The sequence below is a fragment of the Vidua chalybeata genome, chromosome 19, assembly GCF_026979565.1.
Source record: "Vidua chalybeata isolate OUT-0048 chromosome 19, bVidCha1 merged haplotype, whole genome shotgun sequence".
Lineage (NCBI taxonomy): Eukaryota > Metazoa > Chordata > Aves > Passeriformes > Viduidae > Vidua > Vidua chalybeata.
Window position 1 is genome coordinate 5,069,738 of NC_071548.1, and position 25,474 is coordinate 5,095,211.

At 57.8% G+C, this 25,474-nt stretch overlaps 1 protein-coding gene across 7 annotated transcripts in view; it reads left to right on the forward strand.

Annotated features, from left to right (window-relative positions):
• Positions 1-233: 233 nt before the first annotated feature.
• Positions 234-25,474, forward strand: part of CASKIN2 (CASK interacting protein 2) — a 34,588-nt gene continuing 9,347 nt past the window's right edge. For 4 of the 7 annotated variants that reach the window (XM_053960338.1, XM_053960341.1, XM_053960342.1 and 1 more), the window contains exons 1-3: positions 23,635-24,138; positions 24,240-24,385; positions 24,525-24,620. In XM_053960338.1, coding sequence (XP_053816313.1) covers positions 23,664-24,138; positions 24,240-24,385; positions 24,525-24,620 — 717 coding nt within the window. In that variant the 5' untranslated portion in view covers positions 23,635-23,663. Of the gene's footprint in view, positions 1,473-3,572; positions 4,280-22,087; positions 22,140-23,634; positions 24,139-24,239; positions 24,386-24,524; positions 24,621-25,474 lie in introns of those variants that run through there. The other 3 variants (XM_053960339.1, XM_053960344.1, XM_053960340.1) reach the window with 2 other exon arrangements.

Consider the following 25,474-nt stretch of genomic DNA (forward strand, 5'->3'; position numbering starts at 1 on the left):
AAGACCTTTCAGTTCACAGCCCTTTCTAGCAGGGCTACTTAGAGCTTCGTGCTTCAGCATAGCAGCCATAAAATGTTGACATTTTTAATTAGATGTGCATAATAATCTCTTTATTCCCGAGCTGAAAAGACAGGGTGTGTCTGGAGACATCAGTCCCTCCTTCTTGCTAAGGATCCCCCTCATTGGTGTTGCTCGTGAAACCATCATTTGGTGAAATGTCTCGGGGCCTGGTTTGAAGAGGTGTGGAATCTTTGCAACTCCCCCAGGGAGCTGTGGGCTGGCCATTTAGTGAATAAAACCAAAGCCTCCGTGTGTTTTAAATCTGATTAGCTGATGATAATCCAGTGGTATCATGCAACAAAAACTGTCCAGCTTCATTAGGCAATCTCTTGTTTTAAAATAACTGTGCTCGAGGGAGCACTTGGCTCTGCTGTTTCTGCTGAAGATTGACAGAAATGGGTGACTTTTGGTGGTTTTAGTGCTTCGTGAGAGTAGGATTAATTTGGGGCTTGGACAGCTGGGGACCGGTGGATTTTGGTTCCATGGGTGATATCAGTGGCATTACTCAGCCCCTGTGCCAAGGGGGCTGGGGGCGGAGCGGGCAAAGAGGAAGGGCTGCGGCTGAAAGGGGGGGAGGGCTGGTTCCCAGACCACCGTGTTGCTCCTGGATCGATGATGGGGGACCTCTCTCCGAGACCAGTCCTGTAGCACCGGACCAGTCCCGGATCAAGCACTAGGTCGGCTCCGTGCGATGCCAATCCCAGACCACCGGCTCGGAGCTGGATTGAGGAGGATGGAGGATTCCCAAGGGAGCCGGTCCCGAACCACTGGCTCTGTCCTGGATCGAGAATGGGGAACCTCCCACCAGCTCGGTCCCGAACCCCGCTGGTCCCGGAGCATCGAGTCGGTCGCGTACCACGCCGGTCCCGCTCCCCGTCGCCGGTACCGGACCGCGCTGTGCGTCCAGCCGGATCCCATTCAAAGCGAGCCGATACCCGGGAACCCGGGGCAGCCCCAACCGGGGGCGGAGCGGTGCCGGTGCGGCGGGATGGGCGGCCCGGCCCCTGCCCCGCTCGACGCCGCATCACGGTGAGTGACAGCCGCCCCGGCCCGGCCCCGCCGCACAACCCGCCGGGCTTTTCCAATCAGGCCGGGCTGGGGAGGGATTTCCTGCCGGGACGGGGCCGGCCCGAGCGGGACTTTGCCGAGTGCCGCGCTGCCTGCTAGCCGGGATCCGCGGCTCCGCTCCGGTACCGGCCCCGCTCCCGCCCCGCGCGGCTCGGGAAGTTGTGGCTGGGCCGGGCTGGGCTCGGCACTGCTCGGTACTGCTCGGTGCGCCGCGGTCCGGAGCGGCTCCGCACGGCGCGGGCGGGTCCGGTCCGGTCCGGTGCCGTCGGTTCGCTCCGGCGCAGTTCGGTTCGTCCGGGCGCCGTTCGGTTCGCCCCGGTGCGGCGGGCTAGGAGCGCCGCCAGGTGAGTGGGGCCGGCGGAGCAACTCGCCCCAGGAGCCGCGGAACAACTCGCCTCGATGGGGGCAGAAATCCCCCCGAGCTCGCCCGGAGGAAGGGGCCGCCCCGCCCAGGGGTCTCGGGGCGGGGGAGGCGGAGGCGCGGTCGGGCGGGCAGCGAGGGGGGCCCCGGGCGCGCCCTCAGCGGGGCTGGAGCCTCCCGGGGAACCGAGCTGCCCCCACCGCCCCTCGGGACCCGGCTGGATGCCTGCAGCTCCTTTGCATCTTTCCTCCGCCAGTTACGTAACTGGTTTGGGTTTGTTTGGGGTTTTCCCCCGCTCTTTTCCCTCCTTTTTTTCCCCCCGGCGCCGCCGTTGGCTGCGGGAATGTTTGGGATACTTTAGTTCTCCAGGTGGATTCCTGGGGTGGAGGCTCAGCTCTGCTCGTGTGGGAGGGATGTTTTGCTGTTGCTTTTCCAGCTTTGAGCGTTTCTCGAATTTTACCTTCGCTGCTCCTCTCTGGGGAGGCTGAGGAGGTGCAGGTCGGCATTCGGAGCTCTCGGTCCCTCCGAGTTGCCCGCTGTGCCCCGCGTGTTCCGGGAGCCGAGGCAGCCGCACCGGGGCCGTTTTCCAAGAGAGCGAGCAGATTTTTCAAATATAAAGTCGTCTCACCCCCTCACGTTCGCTTCTTGTGAGCGTTCTTAAGGAGCGGCACAGAGCTGGATGCAGTGCACAGGGTTAAACGAAATAGTTCTGAAGACGGTGCGACACAGGAGGTTTCGGGAGGGGGTTTGTTTGCAGCGAGAGGTTAGTCTGAGTCAAGTGGCTGAAACTTTGTTGTAAGGTAGATAAGCTTGTGCAGGTGCCCCAGGATGAGGGGAGGTGACAGCTGATCCCGACGGTCAACAGCTTCAGAGCCGAGGGATTCATCAGCTAAATGAGCTATGGGTGGGAGGAGAACCCCCCAGACTGGTGTGGGAATCCCTTGTCCCAGAAGCTGAGGATCATTTTTTCGTCTGCCCTGTGCTGCTGCACCCTGGGGAGCGCAGGAACACGGGGAAGCAATGAGGGGTCCATGTTTATGGGGAGCTGCAGCTCCTGGCTGAGCAATGCTATACCATGGGATTCTCCTTCTGGTTTTGCCCCCACCCCAACAGGACCTGTCATTGCTGCCTTGTCTTGCCTGTGATTTCCATGCTCTGAACGATGACCTCGATTGCTCAGAGGAAGCTACACTCGCTGTTACATAAACTGTGGAGGGCGAGCACTCTAGGAAGGGAGACTCCACTGAGCCATCAGCTGGTTCTGGTCCGTTCTGGATGGGCAGAGGGGAAGTTGTGGAGTGATCTGGCGATAGCCTTGCAGCTGGCAGGGTGTGTGCTCCCTGCTCTCCTGCACGCACGCTCCTCCCCAGTGTCGGAGCAGCCTGCCAGATGCATGGCCCTGAACTAGGAGGGATTTTCTTGCCACACAGTTTGGGCAGCCTGGGTGCAGTGTGGGAGCACAGGCTGGGACATGTGAACTGCTTCTGCAGGACCCTATGCCCTCTCCAGGGTACCCTGGCTGGCAGGATATGGCCTTGATCCTGTTCTGAGCACAGTTGTCCTGCTGAATTACACCCAGCTCCTCACTGGGGCCAGAGAGAGCTCCTGAACTGGTGAAGAAGTGTCTTGGGTCCCAGGGCATTGAGCGTTCCGGGAAGTTTAGAGGGTGATGGTTTATCCTTGCACAGGAGAAGAGTGCAAGGCAGGCTGACTCACTCCCGTGGGTGAGGAGTCTTTTTTGGCTAAACCTTCCCAGCTCCGTTCCTTGTGTGCTGCCACCGGGAAAGGAGAGGGGGAGACGTCGTGTGCCCCAAGCCCCATGTGCTGCCCTTAGGGAGGATGTGGTGTGTGTGGCCCCTGGAGGGCAGGGAAGGAGCTGTGCCCTGTCCCGCTCTGGGGGCAGCACCCTGGGGAAGCTTTCTCCACAGGTTCTTCCCTCTCCGTTTAACATAAGGATAAGCCAAGTCCCTCCAGGACTAAATATAGTCAAAGTATTCGTTCTTTAGCACGGATACAAAAGCTGTCGCGACGGAGCCGGGAGGTAAATGGCCTTTGGGGGCTGACTCTGCTCTTCCCTCCGCAGGTCCCGGGCTGCCGTGCCGGGGCTCGGCCGTGCATGGGGCTCTCCAGCGTGCCTGCAGTGCCGTCACCGAGAGGAATGCCGAAACGAAGGGGCTAATGAGCACCAGAGAGGGAGGATCTATAACTTCCAGATGGCAACGAGCCCGTAATCCCTTTGGGATGAATTAGGGACTCGTCAGCGCAGCAGAGTCTGCTGAAGGGAGCAAAGCACGACACCTCTGGCTCCAGGAGTGCTGTGAGAGGCTGAGGGCATCCCAATGCTGCCAGCACCGGACACCCTGCCCCGAGCCACCAGGCTTTGTCTCACAGAGCTCTGGTGCTGCTGGAAGCCTGTCCCCAAGCACTGAAGTATTTTTTGTTTTAACTGATTGCATGTTCTCCAACCAAACCCCATCTGGATCCTGCTCCTCCTGATGCAGAAAGGGACTTCTCCCCTTAACAGAAAGACTTCTTCCTTCTTGTTTTTATGCCCTGTGGGATTGTAAAGTGTCTTTCTTCCTGGATTTCATCTCTCATCAAAGTGTGTTTTGAGGAATTAGGGGCTTATTCCCATGGCTTTATAAACCTCTGGGATCTGAGGGTTTCTACATTGCCGCTGCTCCCACCTGCCTGCAATGGGGCGCGAGCAGGAGCTGATCCAGGCCGTGAAGAACGGGGACATACCTGGCGTGCAGAAACTGGTGGCCAAGATCAAAGCGTCCAAGACCAGTGAGTACCTGGGCAGAGAGCCGTGGGCTCCCTCCCCCTGGCTGGGCACTCTTGCCACTCCCAGGGTGCGAGTCTCAGTGCTGGCCAAGCCGGGGTGCAAGTGCTGGCTCTGACCCCCGGCACATGAGTTATGCTGCTGCTGGAGGTGGGAGTGCAAGCACAGCCCGTGCGGACGAATGACTGGGCTGTAAGCAATCCTACAGCTGAGCTGGGGTTCCCCTTGGGCTCGGGGCCAGGGGCCCTGGAGTGTGGGCCACTGAGCAGGGATGGGTGAAGGGAAGCAGCCGTGGCAGGGGGAAGTGAACCGCTTTGGGGGGGACGCTGCTACAAAGGGTCTTTAGCGGTTGCTGCTCACTCCCAGCCGTATTTATCTCATGAAAAATTATCATCTCAGCCAGTCGACTGGAACCAATCGTCAAGTCTTGAATTTCAGTCTGGTAATGTTTAACCCTTCAGCAGGGCTGTTTTCTTGCCTGTGCTCTCAGAAAGGTCAGCAGCAAGCAGAGCTTGGAGTGAACAGAGGGCTCGGGGGGGTCCCCAAGGGCACTGGGGTCCTGCAAACGCTGCACGGTGTCTAGAGGAGATGGGGAGGGTGGAAAGGTGGATGAGATCGTGGCCAGTGCCACGGAGCCCGTGTATAGAGCTCTTGGTCGTTTCTCCTGACAGACCAAGAGAAGGAAACTGGGAAAAGTAAATAAAAGGGCTCTTGATGCCATGTCTGGCTGGGGGAAGGTGCACCCTGTCTGCCCGGCCTGTGGGAGTGTGGATACCTCTGCCAAGTCTGCTCATCGTGGGGGGTCTCGTGGGGGTGGGTGGGAAAGCTGAAGGGGAATAAGCTGTCCAGAGAAGGGAGAGAGGAGACTCAGGCAGGAGAAGCTTTAAGGCTTCTTAGGAGCAGCTCAGAGCAGAGAGGCTGGTGCAGAGAAACCCGAGTTAGGCTGAGGATTATAAACGTGAGGAGGGGATCAGCTCCCCTGGGTCATCTACTGGAAAGCTTTGACTGGAGCCAGAACTTTGCAAATCTCAACTGCTGGGCTTTCAGAAGGGCTGGGAGCCACCTCCTCCCCAGAAGAGGGGTATCTGGTGCCCCCTTCCCTCAGTGAAGGTACTGGGTGCCATTGCCTCTGCTGCTCAGGGACTGTGCCTGTACAAGGTCCCTGAGCTGAACAAGAGCAGTTTGTCCATGTGGATGGGTTGAAGGACACCCCCAAGGCAATAAGTAACATCAGGACATGAGTGTCTGGCTGGCTGATGCAGCCCCATCCCCTAAGCTGGTGTCCCATGGCCAGGCAGTGTGTGCAGGCTGGAGTGCCCATGGCTCTCCTCCTGCACACCCAGAGGGGTGAAGTCACACTTGTTTTCTCCTGTACCCTCCAGTAACTCTCTCACAGTTCAATCCTGTCTGTTTTCTCTCTGGAGTCTTCCCCTCCCTGCAGCCGTGGGGCACCCACGTGAACATGCGTGTTTAACTCCCCCGCTGCAGCAGCATCAGCAGCTCCCTCAGCTTATTTTCATTTTATTCCTTTATAAGGAGGGGCCAAAAAACCCTGACCCCTCCAAGGTCACTACTGCAAGCCCTCGGTGGGGCTCCTGTGCTTGACCTGTTGTGGGGCTTGCCTGGTCCTGGAGGCTCATTCCTGGCATGGAGGGCACCACTGCTCCCTGTCCCTTATGGTTCCCTCTCCCTCTTCTCACCGATGCCGTGTGAGCCAAGCATTTGCTGCCTTTGCTGCTCATTAAAGTGCCTTTTCCATATGACAGACTGAGATGCTGATTTTTATTTATTTTTTTTTTATTATATATTTTTTTAAATCCCTCTAAGAGTCTTTCTGCTGTCTCAGTGGATTGGGAGCTCGATCACTGTGATCAGCCCTCTGGGGCTTCCTGTGCCTAAAAAAGTCACCGCACGTAAGCAAAATCCAAGCGCCAGTCCCAGCAGCAGGAACTTCAGGGACACGTTTAATATTCTCCGTGCGCAGCCTCCTCCCCACGCAAGCGCCACCGCACAAGTGGGTCACAGCACCTCTCATTCCAAGGTGGTGGGGTGGGCAGGGACAAGATTTTTGGGGGCAGGAGCCAGGAGGGAAAGGGCAGGCAAGGGCAGTTGTCCTGCCTGTGGGAAGGGGACATCAGCGTGACGCCGTGGTCACTCCTGCAGCCAGGGGGTTCTGGTCTGGGAGCGCCAGGCTGCTCCTGCTGGGCCAGCCGTGCTTTGCTGAGGTTCCCTGGCAATGGAAACATCCCGCTTTTCATTTTCCTTTTCCCTCTCCCCTCCCCTTTGCCTCGGGAGTGTTGCAGAGTTTAATTGAAATTGTTAAACGACCCATCACGGCTTTGGCCTCTCTCCTCTGTGATCAATCACGTCCCAGGGCTGCTGCCCTCGCCAACAATGCACCAGTTGGCCCGGCCAGGGCCAGCACCAAGGGGTTGGGGCTCCTGGGGGAGGTGAGAGGCAGAGCCCCTCTGGCCAGGGATCTCTGGGGCGACAGCTTCTGGAGCTGGACGGTGCCCAGCGAAGTTTGTGTGTCCCCATCCCTAAATGCAGGATCCAGGGACAGGGGATGGGGGGATGCCAGGGTGATGCTGGGAGAGGGGGAACTCCTGTGATAGCGGGGGGCTGGAGGAGCTGTGAAACGCGATGGGAGCTGGACTCACTGTTTGCCTTCCTCAAGGGAGTGGTGAAGGTTTTTGTTTAAACGTATGCAAAGTACAAAGAAAGGGCAGCAGCTGAGCAAACTGGTGTGAAACTCTCAAGGACAAGGAGCAAAGCCCAGCTGGGGTTCAGCTGCTGCCTTGAGGAGGTTCAGTCAGCCACTTGCCCCATTTCACCAGCTGTGTTGGTGCTTTCCAGACCTTAGATATTAAGGACTAGGGTGGGCTCATGGGATATGGTTGTGTTTGGGCCATGACCTAGCAAGTTGTTAAATGCTAGCAAAGCTTGCAGACGGGGCTTGGCTTTATCTCCACGCCTGTGTTGGAGCCTCTCACCACTGCACCCCAGCAGCACAAAGCATGTTAAGGTTTTTTCAGGAGCTGTGCCTCAGATGCTGCTGCCACCATCCAGTTTGGCAGGAGAAGGGTGATGCTGCTCCACATGCTGTGAGACTGTAGCAGGCAGATGAGGGATAACTCACTCCTTCTCTCCCCCTTGAATTTCCTCCTAATCCCTAGTAGCTGTATCAGCTTAAGCCTCAAAGCATGAGGTTTAATATCTCTCCTGTGATTTGTTAGCCTTTGCCACCGGCATTCTATGTCCCTGTCCTCTGCAGAAACATCCGCTTTCCTTTTATGATCTGCTGGGATTTCTGCTTCTCCCAACAGCAGCAGGCCTGTAGTTGTTTGGGGGAGAAGTTGCTCCTTTTTTACAATGTGGGAGTTATTTTGTAATGGTGTTGGATGTGCATTTGTGCCAGGCAGCAAGCCCAGTGTGCCATATCACCTTACAGAGGAGGACCATCCTCCTCTTTGCCGCTGCTACCAAGCGAGGCTTGTCCCAAACCCTCGGGTACTCTGGCTGCTATTTCGGGTCTGGCTGGAGGGCAAAGCCCAGACTGGCCTTGGGCAGGATCCTTATCGTGTCAGGCTCTGTTACACCTGATGGCTTTCCGTAGTGGCAGTGGTACAGGGGTGCCTGGGCACCTTTCCGGCTCCACTCCTGCCCCGGGCAGTGCAGGCGGTTGGACCCAGCTCTGCCACTGAGCACAAGTGTGGCCCTGGCCACGTGCCTTAAAGCCCAAGTTTCGAGGATGAGTTCCCAAAGCGTCCTTGGCTGTGTCCTCCCCTCCTCTCCCCGCACGCTGTAGGTCTGACGGGCTGGACCGGCTCCGCAGCCGCGCTCTGACTTGGAAAGGCTGTGGGCACGCCTGCGGAGAGACGCTGAGAAACTCTGCCGAAACGGGCAAAACTCCCTCTTCCTCCGGGACTGAGCCAGAAGCGGGGCGAGGCACTGTGCCCGGGGAGCCGGGCTGGCGGTGGCCTCGTGCCGGGGACCCCACCACCCCACAGCGTGCCCAGACCTGCTCCTGAACCAGCCTGCGGTGGGTGGGTGGTGGGAGTGGGAGAAAAGAGCCTTCAAAGGCTCTGGAGAGTGCAGCAGCCACGGGGCTGGATGGTGGTGGGGCTGCAGCTCCATGGCAAGCTCCTTTCTTTCTCCTCCTTCTCCTCCTCCTCCTGACCTCCCTGGAAGGGGCGGAGGGGTCTCCTCTGGTAGCCCGGTGTTTGCTGGGTGGGTTTTCCCATCCTGGCATTCCCACCTCTCTAGCTGAGAAGGAAAAGCCGTGCACAGGCAGCGGAAGGAGTGAAGGGATAGTTGGTTTTCAAAGCTGTGCTCCAATGGGTGTTGTGTTTGGAAAGGGGCCCAGCTGCCACTGGAGTGCCTGGAGCCAGGGAAAGAGTCGCTGTGCCGAGTGCAGGAGATAAGGCAGGAGCAAACAGCATCACACAGGGAGATGGAGGAGCCTGTGCTGGGCATCGGCTGGCCTAGCCCCTGCCCCTCTGCACCCCATTTCCCTGTGTTCACAGCTCCACATCTCCTCCTGTCCCAGGTCTGTATTCTGACCTCAGCCTTTGGATGCCCATTGGCAGGGCAGCCTGTGGTCCCTGCTGTCAGCCTGGGCCGCTGCAGCTGACTTTTTCTCATCTCTGTAAAAGAGTGGGGGGGAAACCAGGCTAATTCTGGGGAAGGGGATAAATGTGGAGACTTTTGAGCCTGCTCCAGACCATGCTGCCATCCTTTGGAGATGGCCAGACAGTGCTGGGGTATGCCAGGGAATCTGGGATCTCCTGGAAATGTGGAGGTTCCTCAGGGCCATGGATGGAGCCAGGCTGGCAGCCATCCCCAATGTCACGGGCAGGAGGCTGAGGTTTGGGACAGGAGGGGAATTTCCATCCCTTGGGCATTTCCTGGTGACTCAGCCCAGACCAGGGGGCTAAGCTACTCCTTCCCAAGGGCTGCAGAGGCTGTTTTGGCTGTCTGACCCAGAAACGTGCGATAATTCAGATGACGACAAAGGCAGACAGGGAGGGCAGCCCTGAGCCTTGGGACACCATGTGCCCAGCTGCCAGCAGCACATGGGCACGGTAACCAGGACAGTGCTCCCCAGGGCTGCAGAGAAGGGACGTGGCAAGGACACTGCCAGTACCAGCATTCCATCCTCTGGCTTGGCTGGTTGTAGGAGGGAGCTGGTGGACCATGAAAACGACCAGCATCACTTCTGCTACCTCTTTGTCAGGATCCTGGTGCCACAAAGAGGTTTTTCTGGGAAGGTGGGAGGTGAACTGTTGGATCCCAGTGGCGATGGGCCGCGTGTAAGATGGTTTCCTGCTGGAAATGGATGCTTCCACCAGCATTGCTCCAGCAAGAGTTAAAAGCGGCCTTGGATGCCGTGCGTGTATGTGTGCATGCACGCGCCCTGCTTTGTTTTTAAAAGCGCCTCGGCTGTCCTGGATCTCCGCCAGACCCGGGGCCTGCCGCTGGCAAAAACTCCGGCAAAGGAGTATGAAAGGGGCAAGAAACTAAATAACAATAAACCACTTTTTTTTTTTTTTTTTCTGGCTGCTCTAGCAAGTGAGAGGGTGGGGAGGAGCTGCAAGCATTCCGGCTCCCCCTAAATCCCATCCTGGCTTCCCTAAAAAATCATGCCTGGGATGGAGAGGGAGGGATCTGTTTGAACCTTGGGGCTGTAATATCACCCAGGCCTTGCCGAGGTGTCATGGTGAGTCACAGACCTGTCTGGAGATGCCCAAACTGCTTGGAAATGGCTCTGTCGGTATGATCTCTACCCTCCCAGGGAAGGAAGGGCTGGATACTCTGGCCCATCCCTTGCTCCTGCGGGATGCTGCCCAGAGTAGGTGCACAGCCACCCCGAGCCATTTGCAACCCCAGGGAGAAAGGCCAGAGCTGCAAGCGAGCAGGGCTGCGATGGCGAGATAAGGGACAGGGAGAACCTGCGTGAGGCAGGTACGCGGCTCCCGCAGCATCCCAGGCCTGGTGCAACAAGTCCGGCTGTGCTTCCGCCAAGCCCTGCCGCTCCCCGCGGGCCCCAGCCAAGGCTGTGCAGGGAGCACCTGGCCCCCAGCGTTGATGCCATGCCCAGACCCCTGCCCTGTCCTCACTGGTGCCATCCCAGGAGCTGGGTCTGGCTCAGCCACCTGAGGTGGGTGGCTGTGCAGGGAGGGGTGAAAACGCCTGGGATTTCGTAATGCTGGGCACAGCTGGTTGTGTAAGGCCCTGTCTGTTTGGAAGGGAGTTGGTGAGCATGGCAAGGGCATCTGGTGCCTGTCACTGAGGTGTCCCCAGCAGCGAGGTTGGCTCAAGCTCTGCCACCCACTCTGCAGGTGCCTCTTGCACCCATAGAACATCTATCCCAGGGGCTGCCTGCCTCACTCTCCCCCTCCAGCAGCCCCTTGTGGGGCACTGCCTTGTTTCTTTGCTAGGACAGGCATAGATAAGCCTGAAGGGGGTTTCCAGCTGGAGGTGAACTGGATGCAAATAGCAATATGGAGACAGGGGATTGGGAGCCCCACTGATCTTCCCCTTCCATGGGTGTCCTGTCTCCCTGTGCAGGACATCCAACTCACAGCCTGTGCTGCCCCTCAGGGACCTGGGATATGTCCCCACCATGGCAAGGCCACGTGAGAACCACTTGCCTCAGTGGCCTCCAAAAGGGGCCAGAGTCCTTCCTGGTGGCTAATCATTGCCTACATGGGGAACACAGGGACACTGGCCAGCAGTGTGGGATCCAGCACAGCCATGGTCCTGGGCTGCAACCCAGGCTGCTCTGGTTGGTCTGAAGCAGCTCTGGTTTTGTGGGGCTGACACAGATGGGAAGGGCTTCATGAGCCCTCCTGGCTTCCCTGAACCAGTACCTGCTAATCCTGCTGGCTTAAAAAGAAGGGAGACGCTCCTCCTTAGAGGGAAGGAGGCTCCCGCACAGAATGAGGTGCTGCCTCTGACCCTGCTCTGTGTCTCCAAACTTCAAGAGCTACTTAAGCATTGGGAGAGCCCTCAGTTTCCTGCCCAACAGTGTCGAGGCACAGGCAACTCCCTGTCTTGGAGCATCTGTCCCACTGGTTATATTTAGCAGCACATGGATATCCTGGAGCTGCTTCTCTGTTCCTTTCAACCCAAACCTGGTGTGGATGAGCAGGTGTCCAGCTCTGAGTCCCCAAAGCCATGATTCTGTCCCACTGCAGCCTGCTCCAAATGCCTATGGCTTTGTGAGACTGAATTCACACCAGGTGAGCAGTCCTGGATGAACATCTCCCCCCAGGAGCAGTGCAGGTGGGTGCCTCTTCTCAGCCCCAGTTGGGTACAGTCCAGACCCTGGAACAGGGACCAGCATGTGGCCATCAGCCCCCTGCACCCACACATGTTGCTGGCTATATCTGCAAAAACAGTACCTCATTTTCCAGGAAGGGACGAGGCTTCCAGGGCTAGTTGGCTCTCCCAGTGCTTTCCCAGAAGGATTGCCACTGCTCAGAAAGCTGTTCCCTGCCAAGTCTGGGGATGGAGCAACCTGCCATGGTCTCATGGCCAGGGTGGGGGGCATTGGATGCCACAGGAGGAGTAGCACAGAACAAGAAGTGGTGCCTTTTCCTACAAAAAGGAGCAGATGGAGGCAGGAGGGTCCCATTTTTCCCTGTGCTCCCCCACTTTCTCTCCACACCCGCCCCAGGATGCTGCGGGGCAGCAGGTGGGGTTTCAGGGCTTGCTCCCACGTCCTGCTTGCGCCGCCAAGTCGGGCTTGCCGGGGCCGTTCCCGACACGCACCCGCCGTGCTAGGAAGGCGTAAACAGATCGGGTTCCCGGCAGGGGTCCAGGGAGCAGGCAGGCCTTGGCTTGTGTCCCACCACTGCTCCATCGGGATGGGGTGTGGGGAGTGCCCAGGCAGGGCTGGGATGGAGGGGGCTGACCTGGCAGAGGGGTCCCTGCGGGTAGAGGAGTCCCTGTGGGAAGCTGGGCACGACATTGGTCTGACAAGGAGCCAAGGATATTGCCTCTGCCTCTGTTTACCTCTGATGCTGAGGTGGGCCTGTTCTTTGGGGGGTGGGAGGTGTTGCTGTACTGCCCCCAAACCCCTTCCTGATCCCTTTATGGGGAGCTGCTGACCAGAGCTCAGCCCATGGACTGGTGGTCTTCAGATCCAGCTCCTTCTTTTCTGTTGGAGTTGTATTGTGATGCCTTTGTCCTTGCTGTAACTCAGCCCTTGTCCCTTCCAAGGTATATGGGGGGATGGGGCTGCTCCGTGTTTGTCCCCAATTGGTCCCCAAGCAGCTGCTGCCCGGCTCTGGCGTCCGGGCTGGGCAATGGGAGGAACCCGCTGCCCTCCCTGCTGGCCCTGGAGCAGCTGGGATGAGGGGAGGGGGTCAGGAACGCAATGCCCAGAATAACTCAGCAGTCACCACGGGCCCTGAAGAGATGGGAAGGTGGGTGTGGGGTCCTGGGGTGGATTCCTGCTTCCAGAACAGGGTGATGCCTCTCCCCAGGACACAGACTGTCCCTAACTGCTAAGTGATTGCTGCTTCCATGTGGGGACATGCAGGGTGGTGCAGGATATCCTGGTCATGTAGCTGTCATGTCCCTGTCCTGTCCACTGCATATGAAACCCCATGGTAGACCAGGATCCCAGGCAAATCCTTCACTGCCACAGATGCATGAAAATATCCCAATCCAGCTAACACAGTGGGCAGGCATTTGGTGATGGCTTCTCCCACTTTGGCATTGTCCAGCCAGAAACCCAGGCGGGCAGTCAGAGGGTCTGATCCATCTGGGAAAGAGCTCTCACTCTGGGCATGGACAACACTTTTCCCCATCTTGGGACGGAAAGGAGAGGGTGGCAATAGGATGATCTCTCTGAGGCTGCTTGCCCCAGTCTGGAGAGAGCTTGGCCTGTGCCTGCTAGTGATGGACCCATCCCTCTCCCATTCCCACTTGCCGGCAGCATGGAGCAGCCAGTCAGTTCTCACAAGTTTTGGTAGGTGACCTTTGCACAGGGAATGGGAACAGCAAGGTGCCCTGTGTACCCTCACCATCACTGGAGAAGGGATTTGGAGAGGGATCGCTCCTGTCCATCATGGCTTGGGAGCTGAGCAGCCACTGCTGAGTGAGATCCTTGCACTCTTTCCCAATGCAGATGCCACAAATGGCTGCAGCACCATGGAATCTGCAGGAGCAGTCACCCATCCAGCATCCCTTGAGACTGGCAGGAACGAGAGGCCACAACCCACGTTTTGGCTCTGTCCTGGAGGGAAGGAGACATTTTGCTGAAGCTGCTGAAATCCAGGCTGCAGTTCAGAGGGAGCTGGACAGTGCAGGCATCACTTGCTGGAAGGAAGCTTCAGGAAGCTGAGCCCCTTGTTTCAGTTTGGCAATAGAGAATAGTCAGCAGCCCCCCAGAAGTGGAAATCCTTGGTTCATAGGAAAACCCAGTCCCCAGGCAGCAGCTGCCATGTCCCTGCACAGCCCAGGCTGTGACTGTCCCAGGGGATCCCGCCAGCACGTCCCTGAGCGGGGCTGGCGGCAGCACTGGCTCACTGGCTCGCGGGGTCAGAGTTGAGGAAAGGCATCCGCAAGGTATTTTTAACCGTGTGACTCCAAACTGGCCGCCAGCAGCCATCTGAGGTTAGTCCCGGGCTGCCGACAGCTGATTGCCCACGGGCTGCTGGCGAGAGGGGGGAGTTTTGAGTAGAATTCAGTTCCCAGCCGTGTCACAGCCTTGGGAAGGAGTGGCGGCACTTGAACCATTGACCTTCTGGGTGACCTCGAGCGAACAGCTTCACCTCCCGCTGCCTCCCCTCCCATCCTGTGTGTGCCTTGCTCAGATTAGCGCAGCCAGGGTGGGGACAGCTGCTCCGTCCGCCTGCCTGCTCCAGGTGCATGGCAGCTTCCCTGGGGCCAAAGGAGGAGGATGTCACAGGATTTCCAGCCTCCGCATCGCTGTGTGCTTTGAGTACTGGCTCCACCGGCTAGAGCAGCTCCTGGGTGCCAAGCTGCCCTGTGCGGGCACGGGGCTGGCAGTGATGGTGACATGGTGCCATAGGACTGTGGCAGCCCAGTCCCCCAGCCTCAGCCTTGCCCTGCTTCCCCTGGAAGCTGCATGGTTGCTGCAGCCTCCAAGCTGCAGTGTAGGGGCTGGATCCTTGTTTCGCTCCCTTGATCCCACAGGGTTTTGCTGGCCACTGTTGGGTGCTCTAATTTTTATCTGGGGCTCATTGTTAGAACCATAAAATAAATAGGTACATGCTGCTCTGGAGCGTCAAACCCCTCCAGGTGTAGGTGGGTTGCTGGTTTGCTGCGTCCCTGCTCGCCCTCCCTAATTAACTGTTGCTCAGCTAATCCAGACTTACTGACCTGCCCTAATCTTCCCAGGCAAAGCCAGCCCTTCACTGCTGGCTCCTGTCGCTCACCTCTCATGTTCCCTGTGAGCCTCTCTCATGTTCACAGCCCTGGGTATGTGATGGACAATGGTACCCCAGGAAGCAACAGAATACACAGGGGGAGATGGTACTCTGGGAAGCAGCATCCCCCCACGCAGGGCTGCTGAGGTTGCTTTCCTGACCAGCAGGTCCCTCTGTGCCCACGCTCACACTGCTCTTCTCACCGTCCCCCCACATCCTGCTTCCCCTCTTTCTTCCTTCCATTGACCTACTGCCGGTTGGATTATTTCTCCCCAGATGCTGAAATCTGCATTTTTCCCAGGTTGAATCTGCCTGGGTTTGTTCTCCTAATCTCTCTAAGTCCTTTTTGTGTTATTTCTGCCCTTGTCAATCTGTAGCACATCCTCCACAGATTATGTTAATGCACCATTTACTGGGTATGGCATTAGTGACAACACTCAGAGTGTCTGTAGATGCAGCCCCTTTGCCAGGGTATCTGGGATAGCCCTTCCTTGGCTTCCAGGGAACCAGCTGGACATGAGCTAAGGTGCATTGTTAATGCTGGAGCTGATGCTCTGCTGGTCCCCGTGTCCCATAGCCCAGGGGTGGCCCTTGGCCCCATCGTGTGCCCACTGCAGGCTCAGGCAGTGCTGGCACTTGGCCGTTGGCCCCCACCGCTATCGGCCCATCTCTTCCCGCTCAGGAGGCGTCCTGTCCTTTCGGAAGGATGGGGGAAATGGAAAAGGCTCCACCTCTTCCCTGGGCAAATACAGCTCCTCTGAGTTCATATCCTGGAGAGCGGAATAGCCAGGTCCCAGCAGGGACGGTGACTTCACCTCCCGGTAACGCGTTTCCCCGGCCAGCTGGGAAAGGAACCCTTGTATCTCCAAAGGAGCTGCCTGGCTTCCCCCACCCAAAGCCTTTCCCAGCTGTTTCCATCCTGGATGGGGCTGGGGGATGCAATTTCAGCTCTGTGGGGAAGGGGTGTTACCATTTCTCCCAGCCAGGCAGCTGGGTTGGGCTGCATCATTTTGGGGCAGGCAGCCACTACAAACCCACAAATTATTGTGGAGAAGGGGAGCAAGCACCATCCATCTCACCCCATCTGAAATCCTTCTGGGGGCCTGAAACTCAAAGCAGGAGCATGTGTTTGGCTTTTGCAGGGGTTGAATCCAGCCCCAAATGATTCCTGTGATGCTCTTTTCCCTGCTTGGCGTTTGTCCCCTCTGTCCTCCTCTGTGGCCATCAAACTTTGGGGTCGAGAGCTGAGAGCTGCACCTTCTTCCCAGCTGTGTGGATGGAGACAGGGTTTCCGATTCTGCTTTTCCTTTCATTGTTCTGGGAGCCTTCACTTTGAACAAACTGCCTGTTTTTTCCTGCTTTGCTTGTGAGGGGAAGCAGCAGGGGGGAATTGGGGGTTTGGATGGGGGTCCTGGAGTAGCTGGGCTGGGAGTGAGCGATCAATGTCTGCGATGTGTGAGGATGCTGCCCAATGTCTCTCCTGCTGCCAGCCTCTTAAAAAACCTTAAAAGTTTGATTTACCCTGGAAAAAATATTCCCAGCCTTCTCTGAAGAAGGAAAAAGGCTCCCAGTTGACTCCACAGTCCTGTTGCCCTATCCCTCTTTGCATGTGGTGGATCTCCAGCCCAGCCCAGGATGGAGGGCAGATTTCTGGACCTCTCAAACTCCCTTGCCTTTGCCATCACCTGCCTTCACCATCATCCACCATCGTATCTGAACGTGTTGCAGGACAATATTGCTTAAAGAAAGAGATGAAGAAGGAGGCCAAGCTGCCAGAGGAGACTTGGACATGTCATCAGCAGAGACAAGTTGGTGACAGGAACAGTTTGGGCTCTGCATCGCTGTAAGCCCTAAGATTTGGGGCTCCAGCCAGGGGTAAATGGTGACTTGTGTTGAGGTTAGAAATGAGCATTAGGTGCAGGGATACTCACAGCACGGGAGTGCTGTGTCCAGCCTCAGGATGCTGTAAGAGGCTGCCCAGAGCTCAGCTCCTGGAAGGTTATTGCACTTGCTGGGGTTATTCCAGGCTGCTGAAACCAGGAGCAGGGCTTAGTGTGACAACTATCCTGCAGCCTGTGCAGTGTCAGAGCAGGCAGGGCCCTGGTCTGTTCCAGTGTTTGGTAGGTTTCTCAAGGGGTGAAAATGCCAATTACTCTTGAGGAGTTGCCAGATGTTGGTGTAGGGACAATAAGGGGCTCCCAGCTGATCTCATGTCACTGCCATTAGCCCTCTGCTGATGGGATTCCACCTCCTTGATTGCAGCCTCCCCATCCCTGCCAGTTAACCCAGTGGCTTTGCCCCAGTCACACCAACCCCATAGTGCCTGGCTTGGTGAGGGGCCTGTTTGTCAGCATTGGTGGGGAGCCCATCCTCAGTGATGCTGCAGTGTCTCAAACCTGGCACAGGCTCTTTGTGGGCAGGAAGGCACCCCTGGCCTTTGGACACCTGTGGCATTTGGACAGCCATGGCATTTGGGCATGGGATGGGTGCTCAGCCAGGTTTTCCAGGCAGCATCTTGGCAGCCAAATTCACGGACCATCACCACAGAGGAATCAGGGAAGCCTCTGTGTGGGGTGCCAGGCACAGCACTGGGCTCAGTGTTTGGGGTGCAGCTGGTGGCTGTAGTAGAGAGCTGGGGTCAGGAGCCCTTGACTGTCACCCAGCCTCTGTTCTGAGCTGGCTGGGCAGCTTTGGTTGAGTTTCTTAACATCTCTGTGGCTGAACTCCTTCCCTATCAAGGTGAGTGAATCTTCTGAACCTATTGGGAAACTGCTCCTGAAGCAGCCGGTCTGCTGGGAGGCTGCGCCAGGAGGAGCCAGGTGGGTGGCCACAGCAGACGTGCCTGTGGACAGAGAGGTGACAGGGAAGGGTGATTCCTGCGGAAGAGGGATGGACATCACCTCTTTGGGTCTTGATTTTTGCCAAGATGGTGAGTCTGTCCTGAGCCCTGGCATGAACTCATCATATATCGAGGCAGGGCCACCCTGGGCCATCACAGGGCAGGGTAGGTGAAACTGCTACCTCCTGCCACCTCTGCCTCCAGCTCCAGAGGCTGCCACTACCATCAGAGGTGGCTGCTGCTCTGTGGGATAGCAGCTGATTAGCTCCTCCAGCTGGTTTATTGGCTTACTGGTGACAGTCCCCAGGTGGATTTCATTTTCCCAAGAGGGTGTGGGCATGTATTTGGTGTGTTCAATGCACACTGTCCCTCTCCCACTGCCCAGGGAAGCAGAATGGTGTTGCTGCAGTGCCCTTGCAGGGCTTTCCTGCATGCAGGGTACTTGTAGCAGGCAGTGTAGTGGTGCGCAGGACTGCATGTTCAGGGATGCTCATGGTACAGGGACACTCAGGGTTGATGCTGTGGCTGACAGCACAGGGATGTTCATGACACTGGGATGCTCAGACCTGCAGCACAGGGAGGCTCATGGCACAGGGGTACTTGCAGCCAGCAGTGTGGGGATGTGATTTCCCAGGACGGGGCGATGGGATGAGAGTCTGTGACACAGGACCAGCAGAAAGAGTTGTTTTTGTGGCAAGGAGATGGATCTCCAGTTACAGATTTGTGTGTCGTCCTGCACAGCAACAAAGCCTTGCAAGTGGTGGAGCTCTGCCCTGGGTGGACAAAACTGGCAGGGGGTCACAGCACAAAAACCTGCCTTCTGGAGCCTGGCTCCCGTGTGAGAGCCAGGGGAGGAGTCTCCAAAGGGCAGAACTCCACAGGATATTTGAGCATTTCCTTCCCCAGCCAAACCCAGGCGAGCACGTGTCGCTGCTTCCCAAGGAGCGCTTCGGAGGGATTGTGTCGATCTCCAAGAGCTCGGGGTGAAGCTCACGGGTGTCCCCGCAGGAACGAGCTCTCCGTTGGAAGGCAGCGGGTGACTCAGGGTGCCCGGTCCGCTGGCACACGGGTGCTGGGCCGGGCGAAGGCACGCCTGGCTCCACGCAGCCGGCACAGCCGGCGCCGGGCGAGTGCCTCCGGGGGGTAAATACGGGTTTGTGCCGGGCCGGCTGCCAGCGCGGTGGGTGAGGTGCCCGGCCCGGCCGGCCGCTCCCCGGTGCCCCCCGCACCCCACGAGGAGCCCAGCCCAGCCTGGCATCCTCGCCATAGGAGTGCAGCCCGCGGGGAAACTGAGGCACAGGCAAAGGGGGCTGCTTAGGAATGCGCCGTGCGGGGCTGTGCCTCAGCGGGGATCCAGAGGCCAAGGGCCGGAGCCAGGCTGCGCCAGGGCTGAGGGTCCTGGCCCCGTCTGGTGCTGGGCGGCCGCGCTGCCTTCGCCACGGCCGGCGGCCGGCCCGACATTTGTAAGCAATTTGCCGGAGCGTTCCGGAGGTGCTTCCCGCTGCCGCTTGGCAGCCAGACGCCGCACAGAAGCTCGCTGGCTCCCTCGAGGCCTCGCTCAGGCCCGGCCCTGCGCTGCGGAGCCTCGTCGTGTCCGGGCAGGCGCCGGGGAACGCGGCGGGCCGGGGCAGAGCGGAGGGGAAGCCTGGCGGGAGCCCTCGCAGGGGTCGTGCTGGGGAGCAGAGCCGGGCAGGGGGAACCCGCGGCTGGAGTTAACCCTTAGGGTGCACCAAGCTGAGTTTTCCCTAGAAATAAATAACCACTTCAGGGTGTCTTGTATTTCGGCGCTGGGTCCGTGTTCTGGGTTCATTTTCCCGGGCTATGAGTGTGCTCCTGGTGGGGAATGGGGGTTGCGGATCAGGCCTGAGAGTGCCCCCGTCCCAGTGCAAACCCAACGGGGGTGATGATGTGGCTGGGAAGGATCTGGCCACACCATCCCAGTGCTGTAGCTGGATTAACCCTGCAGCCCTTTCCCAGCCCAGCTCTGCAGCCCCCTGGCCAAAGCTGAACAGGCCAGTGTGGGAGGGCTGTGGAATTGGGAGCTGCAGAACATCTGTGTGGAAAAGGATGGATAGCTTGGGCTCCAGGGGGGAGAGAAGGGGCTGAAGAAATGTGGGGAAAACCTGGGGAATTGGTCAAAAGGAGCACATGGATGGAATGAGGAGGGGGAATGCAGGGAAATGTCCCATCAGCTGCCTTCTTGTCACCAGGTCCCTGGAGTTTGAGGCTATGCAGTAGGATGGCACTGGTGGAGGGGTCCCAGCTGCCTGGCTGTGCTCTGCTTCCCCTCCATCCCTCTCCCATGCCTTTATGGCATGGCTGGGGTGCCAAGACACTTTCCCACCCACACTTCACCTTCCAGCCTTGCTGCAAACCCTCCAGCTCTCCAAGCAGTGATTTACCCAGCTGCAAATCAGAGGTGCTTTCCCTCCCTGCTCAAGGTGGATCCAAGCATTTAGGAAGACCCCCCAAAGGGATACTGCTCCTGGCTCTGCTGTTTGTGACCTGCAGCTTTCTCAGCCACCTGCATCATGTCCATGTGGTCCTGCCCTGTGTCCTGGCCTGGCTGGGTTGCTGGAGCAGGGAACAAATCTGAGTAATTTTGCTCAGGGAGATGTGGATACTGACAGCTGCCTGGGAGCAGGCAGGGGCACCCATTATGTCCTGGGACATCCCAGCCCTGCTTACTGGACCCCTCTGGCCAGCTCAGTCCCCTTGAAATTTGGGTTAGCAGTAGGATTTTTGGGTGAACTCTCCTTCTTCAAATAGTGGGCGTTACTCAACTCCAGGACCAGCCCCCACAGGCTGTGGAATGTTTCTGCCCCTTTTGGAGGTGCTGGTGCTCATTGGGCATCTCCATCCAGCCCGTCTCTTCTGCTAGCATTGCGCTCCCAGTGGTCATCATAGAGGGTCTGCCCCTCCTGCCCTGAGTAAGGACCCCTCGTCCTCCTTTCTCCCCTTCCTGACCCTTTTCTAGTGGCAGTTTTCAGCTGCAGATGGTGGGAGCAATCCCAGTGGTTATGGTTCTCCAGGACTCAGATCAGAAGTGGCCAAATTACAAGTGAAATGCTATTTTTTCCTGGCTGCTAAGGTCAAGGGAAGCGACCTGTCCTTGATGAAGACTCCAGATCCTGAGCTTTTGGGGCTGGAAGGGGGAAGTGGGAGCTCTGCTGAGTGATGGCTTTGGGAGCCAGTTCCTTTGGGAAGGGCTGTTGGATTGGTGGCTGAGGCTCAAAGACAAACAGTGCCTGGAAGAGGTAATTAGGGTGATCCTGTCCTGATCCCCTCAGCTGTGGTGAGGAGTCACGAGTTCTTCACCAGCAGCCACTCCAAGCTCATTTTGTGTTAATTAGGCTGTTTACAAAACACTGTAAATTGGAGTAATGAACACCCCGGTCCTTGGTTTCCTTTAATTATCCATTTGCAGGATGAATGAGCCAGCCCCCCTTCAGCTCTTCTTTTCCAGCAGAGGGGTCACACAGCCCAGGATGGCTTATGGGATCTGCCATGCAAGGTGGACAGAGACTTTGGGAAAGAGGGAGAAGAGAAAGAAATTGAGGAGGAGAAGGAGAGGAAGGAAAAGGAGAGGGATCTTCAGCCCCAGAGATCTACCGGGCTGCAAGGAAGGGGGCTCTTTCCCCAAGATCCCACCACAGCCGAGTGGAGTTTGAGCAGCTGTTTCACCCCAGGCTCAGAGCCTGGCACTCGGACTTTGATTTTCTGTAGCAAAAAGCACAGAAACCATTCAAAGCATTTAATCCTCCCTGGCTCGGTGATGGGGGGGCTGCCTGGAAAGGCAGAGGAGGAGTGGTGGTATTTCTTAGCCCCCCACATACCTTCCCCTTTCTTTCCCTTTTGACTTAGCAGATGAATTCCAGAGATGTTAATCTGCTCTCAACCTCTCAGCGAAGAATAAAATGTCCTCTCTGTGTGGGAGGAAGGAATTCATTCGAATTAATTGCGGGAAGGAGCTGGGGGGTGCACTGGGGGTGCGTGTGAGGCTGTGTTGAGGGTGGGCTGGGACCACTTTGCTGCCCAGTGGTCCCCGAAGGAGAGGGAAGGACAGGCAGAGGGATAGGGATATCCAAGGTAGCTCAATCCTTGCATTCACAGCTGAAAGCTTCAGCCTCTGCCCTGGCCATAAAAATGCCAACCATGTGGTCCGTGGGCCAGGCCTCAGTGGCAGTGGCAAGCACAGGGAGCGAGTGGGGGGTAAAATGGCCCCACTCAGCAGTTTTGGAGTGTCAGTGCCTATAAAGGGGAGGGAAGCGCTCGCTGTTCTGCCAAGCCAGAGTGGCAGGAGCTGTGGGGTCTGACCCATCCCGGGGGCACACATGGATGGGGCGGGAGAGATGGAGGGAGGAAAGTGCTAAGATCGAGGTGGGTCAGCCCACTGAGGGTTCGTGGAGGTGAAAGTGGAGGCAGAGGAGAGTAGAGGAGAGACCCCCGGGATGGGCCAGGCACTGTTCTGCGCGCTGGGAGGTGGGTGTGGCTGTGGGATAGGGTTCATGTGGGGACCTGGGGGCCTGCAGGCTCTGCCTCCTGCCCTGACCTTCACCTCGTCTCTGCAGAGCTCCTGGGATCTGCCAAGCGCCTGAACGTGAACTACCAGGATGCAGACGGGTGAGTGCTCCCCTGGAGGTGCTGGGTGCTGCTGCCAGCCTGGGGGGCTCCTCTCCCGAGTGTCCAGTCAGTCCTGCAGCTCAGGGCATCATTCTGCTTTCCAGGGGAGCTGGAGAACACATCAACATCCCAGAGCTTGCCTGGATCTAAGCTGAAGGCAGTGCTCAATCCCTCCTGAAAATCCTTCATAAATCCCTTCTATGTGCCCCTCTGTAGGGATGAGGTTGAATAGGGATGGCAGCATCTCCAGCCAGTGCCCCGTGTCCCCCTGGTTGAAGCCCAGAGGAGCACCTGGCCGGCCTCAGTGCCTGCACGTACTCATGCCTCTGTTTAATATCCCAAAAGCAAAATCCCATTGTTTTGGGGGGAGCTAGAGAAAGAAAATATGAGGTTGCCCAGTGACCACAGCATATTTGCGTAGCTCATCACTTCCAAAATCCAAGTACTTAATAAACTGGGTACTGAGAGTTAAAGAAACCACAAGGGCTCATAAAATAAATAAGTGTATTATTCTTACTGAATTAACTCTAACCTGCCAGTCATTAGCATTGTTTTTATGTGCTGTTGTTGTACCTAATTTCTACATGTTTTCTTTTGGAGGGCTCTGTAGGAAGAGGTGTCCATGATGAGTCCTAACAGGCCAGAAGGGGGTTGGGAACATGCAGGATGGCTCCCTCTTAAAATAATACTGTACAGATGGAGCTTAATAGAAAAAGAATTTAATAATAGAAGCAATGATCTTATTCTGATAGGGCATAGGGTTTGTGCTTTGGTCAGGTCTGTTCTTTGAACAGGTCTGTTCCCTGCCCGAGGGACAAGGGCAGGGTGTTGGGTTTCACTGGGGCACAGGAAGGGGATGATGGGGAAGTGAGACATGAACATGGGAGTGGCAGTGTGTGTCCTGGGAGAGCCATGGTGCTGGTGGTGTCCTTGGCATCACCTTGCTCAGGGCTTGGAGAGGATGGGGTGGGTGAGTGTGGATTTGTGCAGCCACCCCAGGGCAGAGTGGGACCCCACAGGGATGGGTCAGGGGATTTGTACCCCCCCACATTCACACTTTGAGGCAGAGGTTTTGCTGTGGTTCAGGGACGTGGTGGGTGTACTGGAGAAAGGAGCAGCCCTCTCTGCTGGGGTTAGTGTCCCTCCTGCAATGTTGAGACTTGCACAGGGATTTGGGGATGCAGATCATGAGGAGAGCCATGCTGGACGAGCTGCATCCCCGGCACTGGGTTTGGACACTGCAGAGCCCATTGGAGCCCCAGGATGGTGCTGTCAGAAGCCCCCCATGTCTCTTGGAGTAGCTCACAGGCTAATCCCCAGTGGCACAGGGACCCCTCTCTTGGCCTTGGCCCTTCACGTGACGGCTCAGGGGGAGTGCCAGGCAGACAGGCCCCTTTCACAGCCCCAAGACACTGGCCTCTTTCATCGCCGGCGGCCTCCCACGCTCTGCCATGGACTCCTGGCAGCCCTGCTGGCATGGGGAGGGGGCAGCTGGCAGAGGGGGCAGGAGTGGCCACAGGGCTGATGTGTTTGCCAAATGCTGTGAGCAGCGTTGTGGCTGCCTGGCTGCCCTGTGGAGAGGGAAGGTGCATCTCTCTCCATCCTGCGTGTTTCCCCCAACAGAGGGCATGGAGTGAGGGACTCCTCTCACTGGGGTTTCCCAAGGTGGTACCCAGTGTGCCTGCATCCCTCACTGAGCCCTGGGCATGGAGAGCTTGGAGGGATTTATCAATGTTTTGCTATGGGGAATCTGAGGCACTGGGAGTGGGGAAACTGGGAGGATGTCGCCATGAACAGCCTGTGACAATCCCAGTCCTCAGCCCATGTCCCCGTGCGGGGGGGTGCTGTGAGGACAGCACAGTGGGGCTGGGGGCCACGTTGAGCCCTACCTTGTGCCACAGGTTCTCAGCGCTGCACCACGCAGCCCTGGTCGGCAGCCTGGAGCTCATCTCGCTGCTGCTGGAGGCACAGGCCACCGTCGACATCAAGGACAGCAACGGTAAGGGGTGACCCCCAGGCACGGCCCCTGCGGCCGCCGGCTCAGCCCCCTGCGCCAGGCCGGGGGCCGTGTCCAGCCCTGCTGAGCCCCGCTGCCCACAGGGATGCGGCCCCTGCACTACGCGGCGTGGCAGGGCCGTGTGGAGCCCGTGCGGGTGCTGCTCCGCGCTGCCGCCTCTGTCAACATGGCCTCGCTGGACGGGCAGATTCCGCTGCACCTCTCGGCGCAGTACGGCCACTATGAGGTGGTAAGTGAGAGCCCAGAGCCACCCATGAGCCCTCTGTGGGGCTCTCTGGGGTACTGGGTGGGGGCAAACCCCGCCGTGCCAGGTGGGAGGGAGGCTGCAGGATGATGCTGAGCCCCTGCACCACGTTGTTCCCCTGCAGTCGGAGATGCTGCTCCAGCACCAGTCCAACCCGTGCCTCATCAACAAGGCGAAGAAAACCCCACTGGACTTGGCCTGCGAGTTCGGGCGGCTGAAGGTGGGTGCTGTGGGCTCTCCCCTGCACCAAGGGCTTCTCCAGGGGCAGCTCTGGAGCCCACTGGCTCCTCTGGGAGCAAAGCACGGGGTCTGGCCACAACTGCTCTCCTTCCATCACAAGACTGAGAGCCTGGCAGACAGCACCTGCCTTCTCCCGTGGCCAGACACAGCCAGATCCTGAACCTGGGAGCTGTGGGTTTTGCCCCTGACCTCACAGCAGGACAGTGTCAGACTAGAAGTGAAGTCAGGAGTTGTTGCTCCTGGTTCTTCACAGCCTTCCCCCCCCACCCCAGCTTTGCTCACAGTTAAGCATGGATAGGCTGAGTTGGCTAATCCCAGCAAGCTCTGAGCATCCAGCGCTGCTCCAGGTCCCCAGCACAGTTCTTGGGGACAGGGCCACACTGTGCTCTGGGAGACCCTGGCCCAGCTAGCACCACTGGGTTGGGCTGGAGCACAGCCAGCCAGACTGTTCTGTGCCCCTCTCAGAGGGGACCAGGGGTATATTTCCATCTTTGGAGTAGCTATAATGTCTGCAGCTATAAACAGGGCAGTAAAAATAACTGCTCTGTGCCTCTGGGTTGCCCTGAGATGCTGAGAGTCGCTCTGGGCTGGAGAGACTGGAGGTTTTTAGGGCTTGGTCTGAAAAGCCCAATTATGGGAAGACTATTTCCAGCTGTTGTGACCTTTTACAGCCCCTCACGACAGTGTGGCCATGCCAAGCACTGTCCAGCTCCAGCCAAGCCTGGGGCTGTGGATGGAATGGACGGGCGGGATGGGGAGTAGTGAGCTGGCCCCAAGGATGAGCCCCTCAGTGGGAGGGTGCAGGTACCCCTACCTGCACCCAGTTGCTTACCA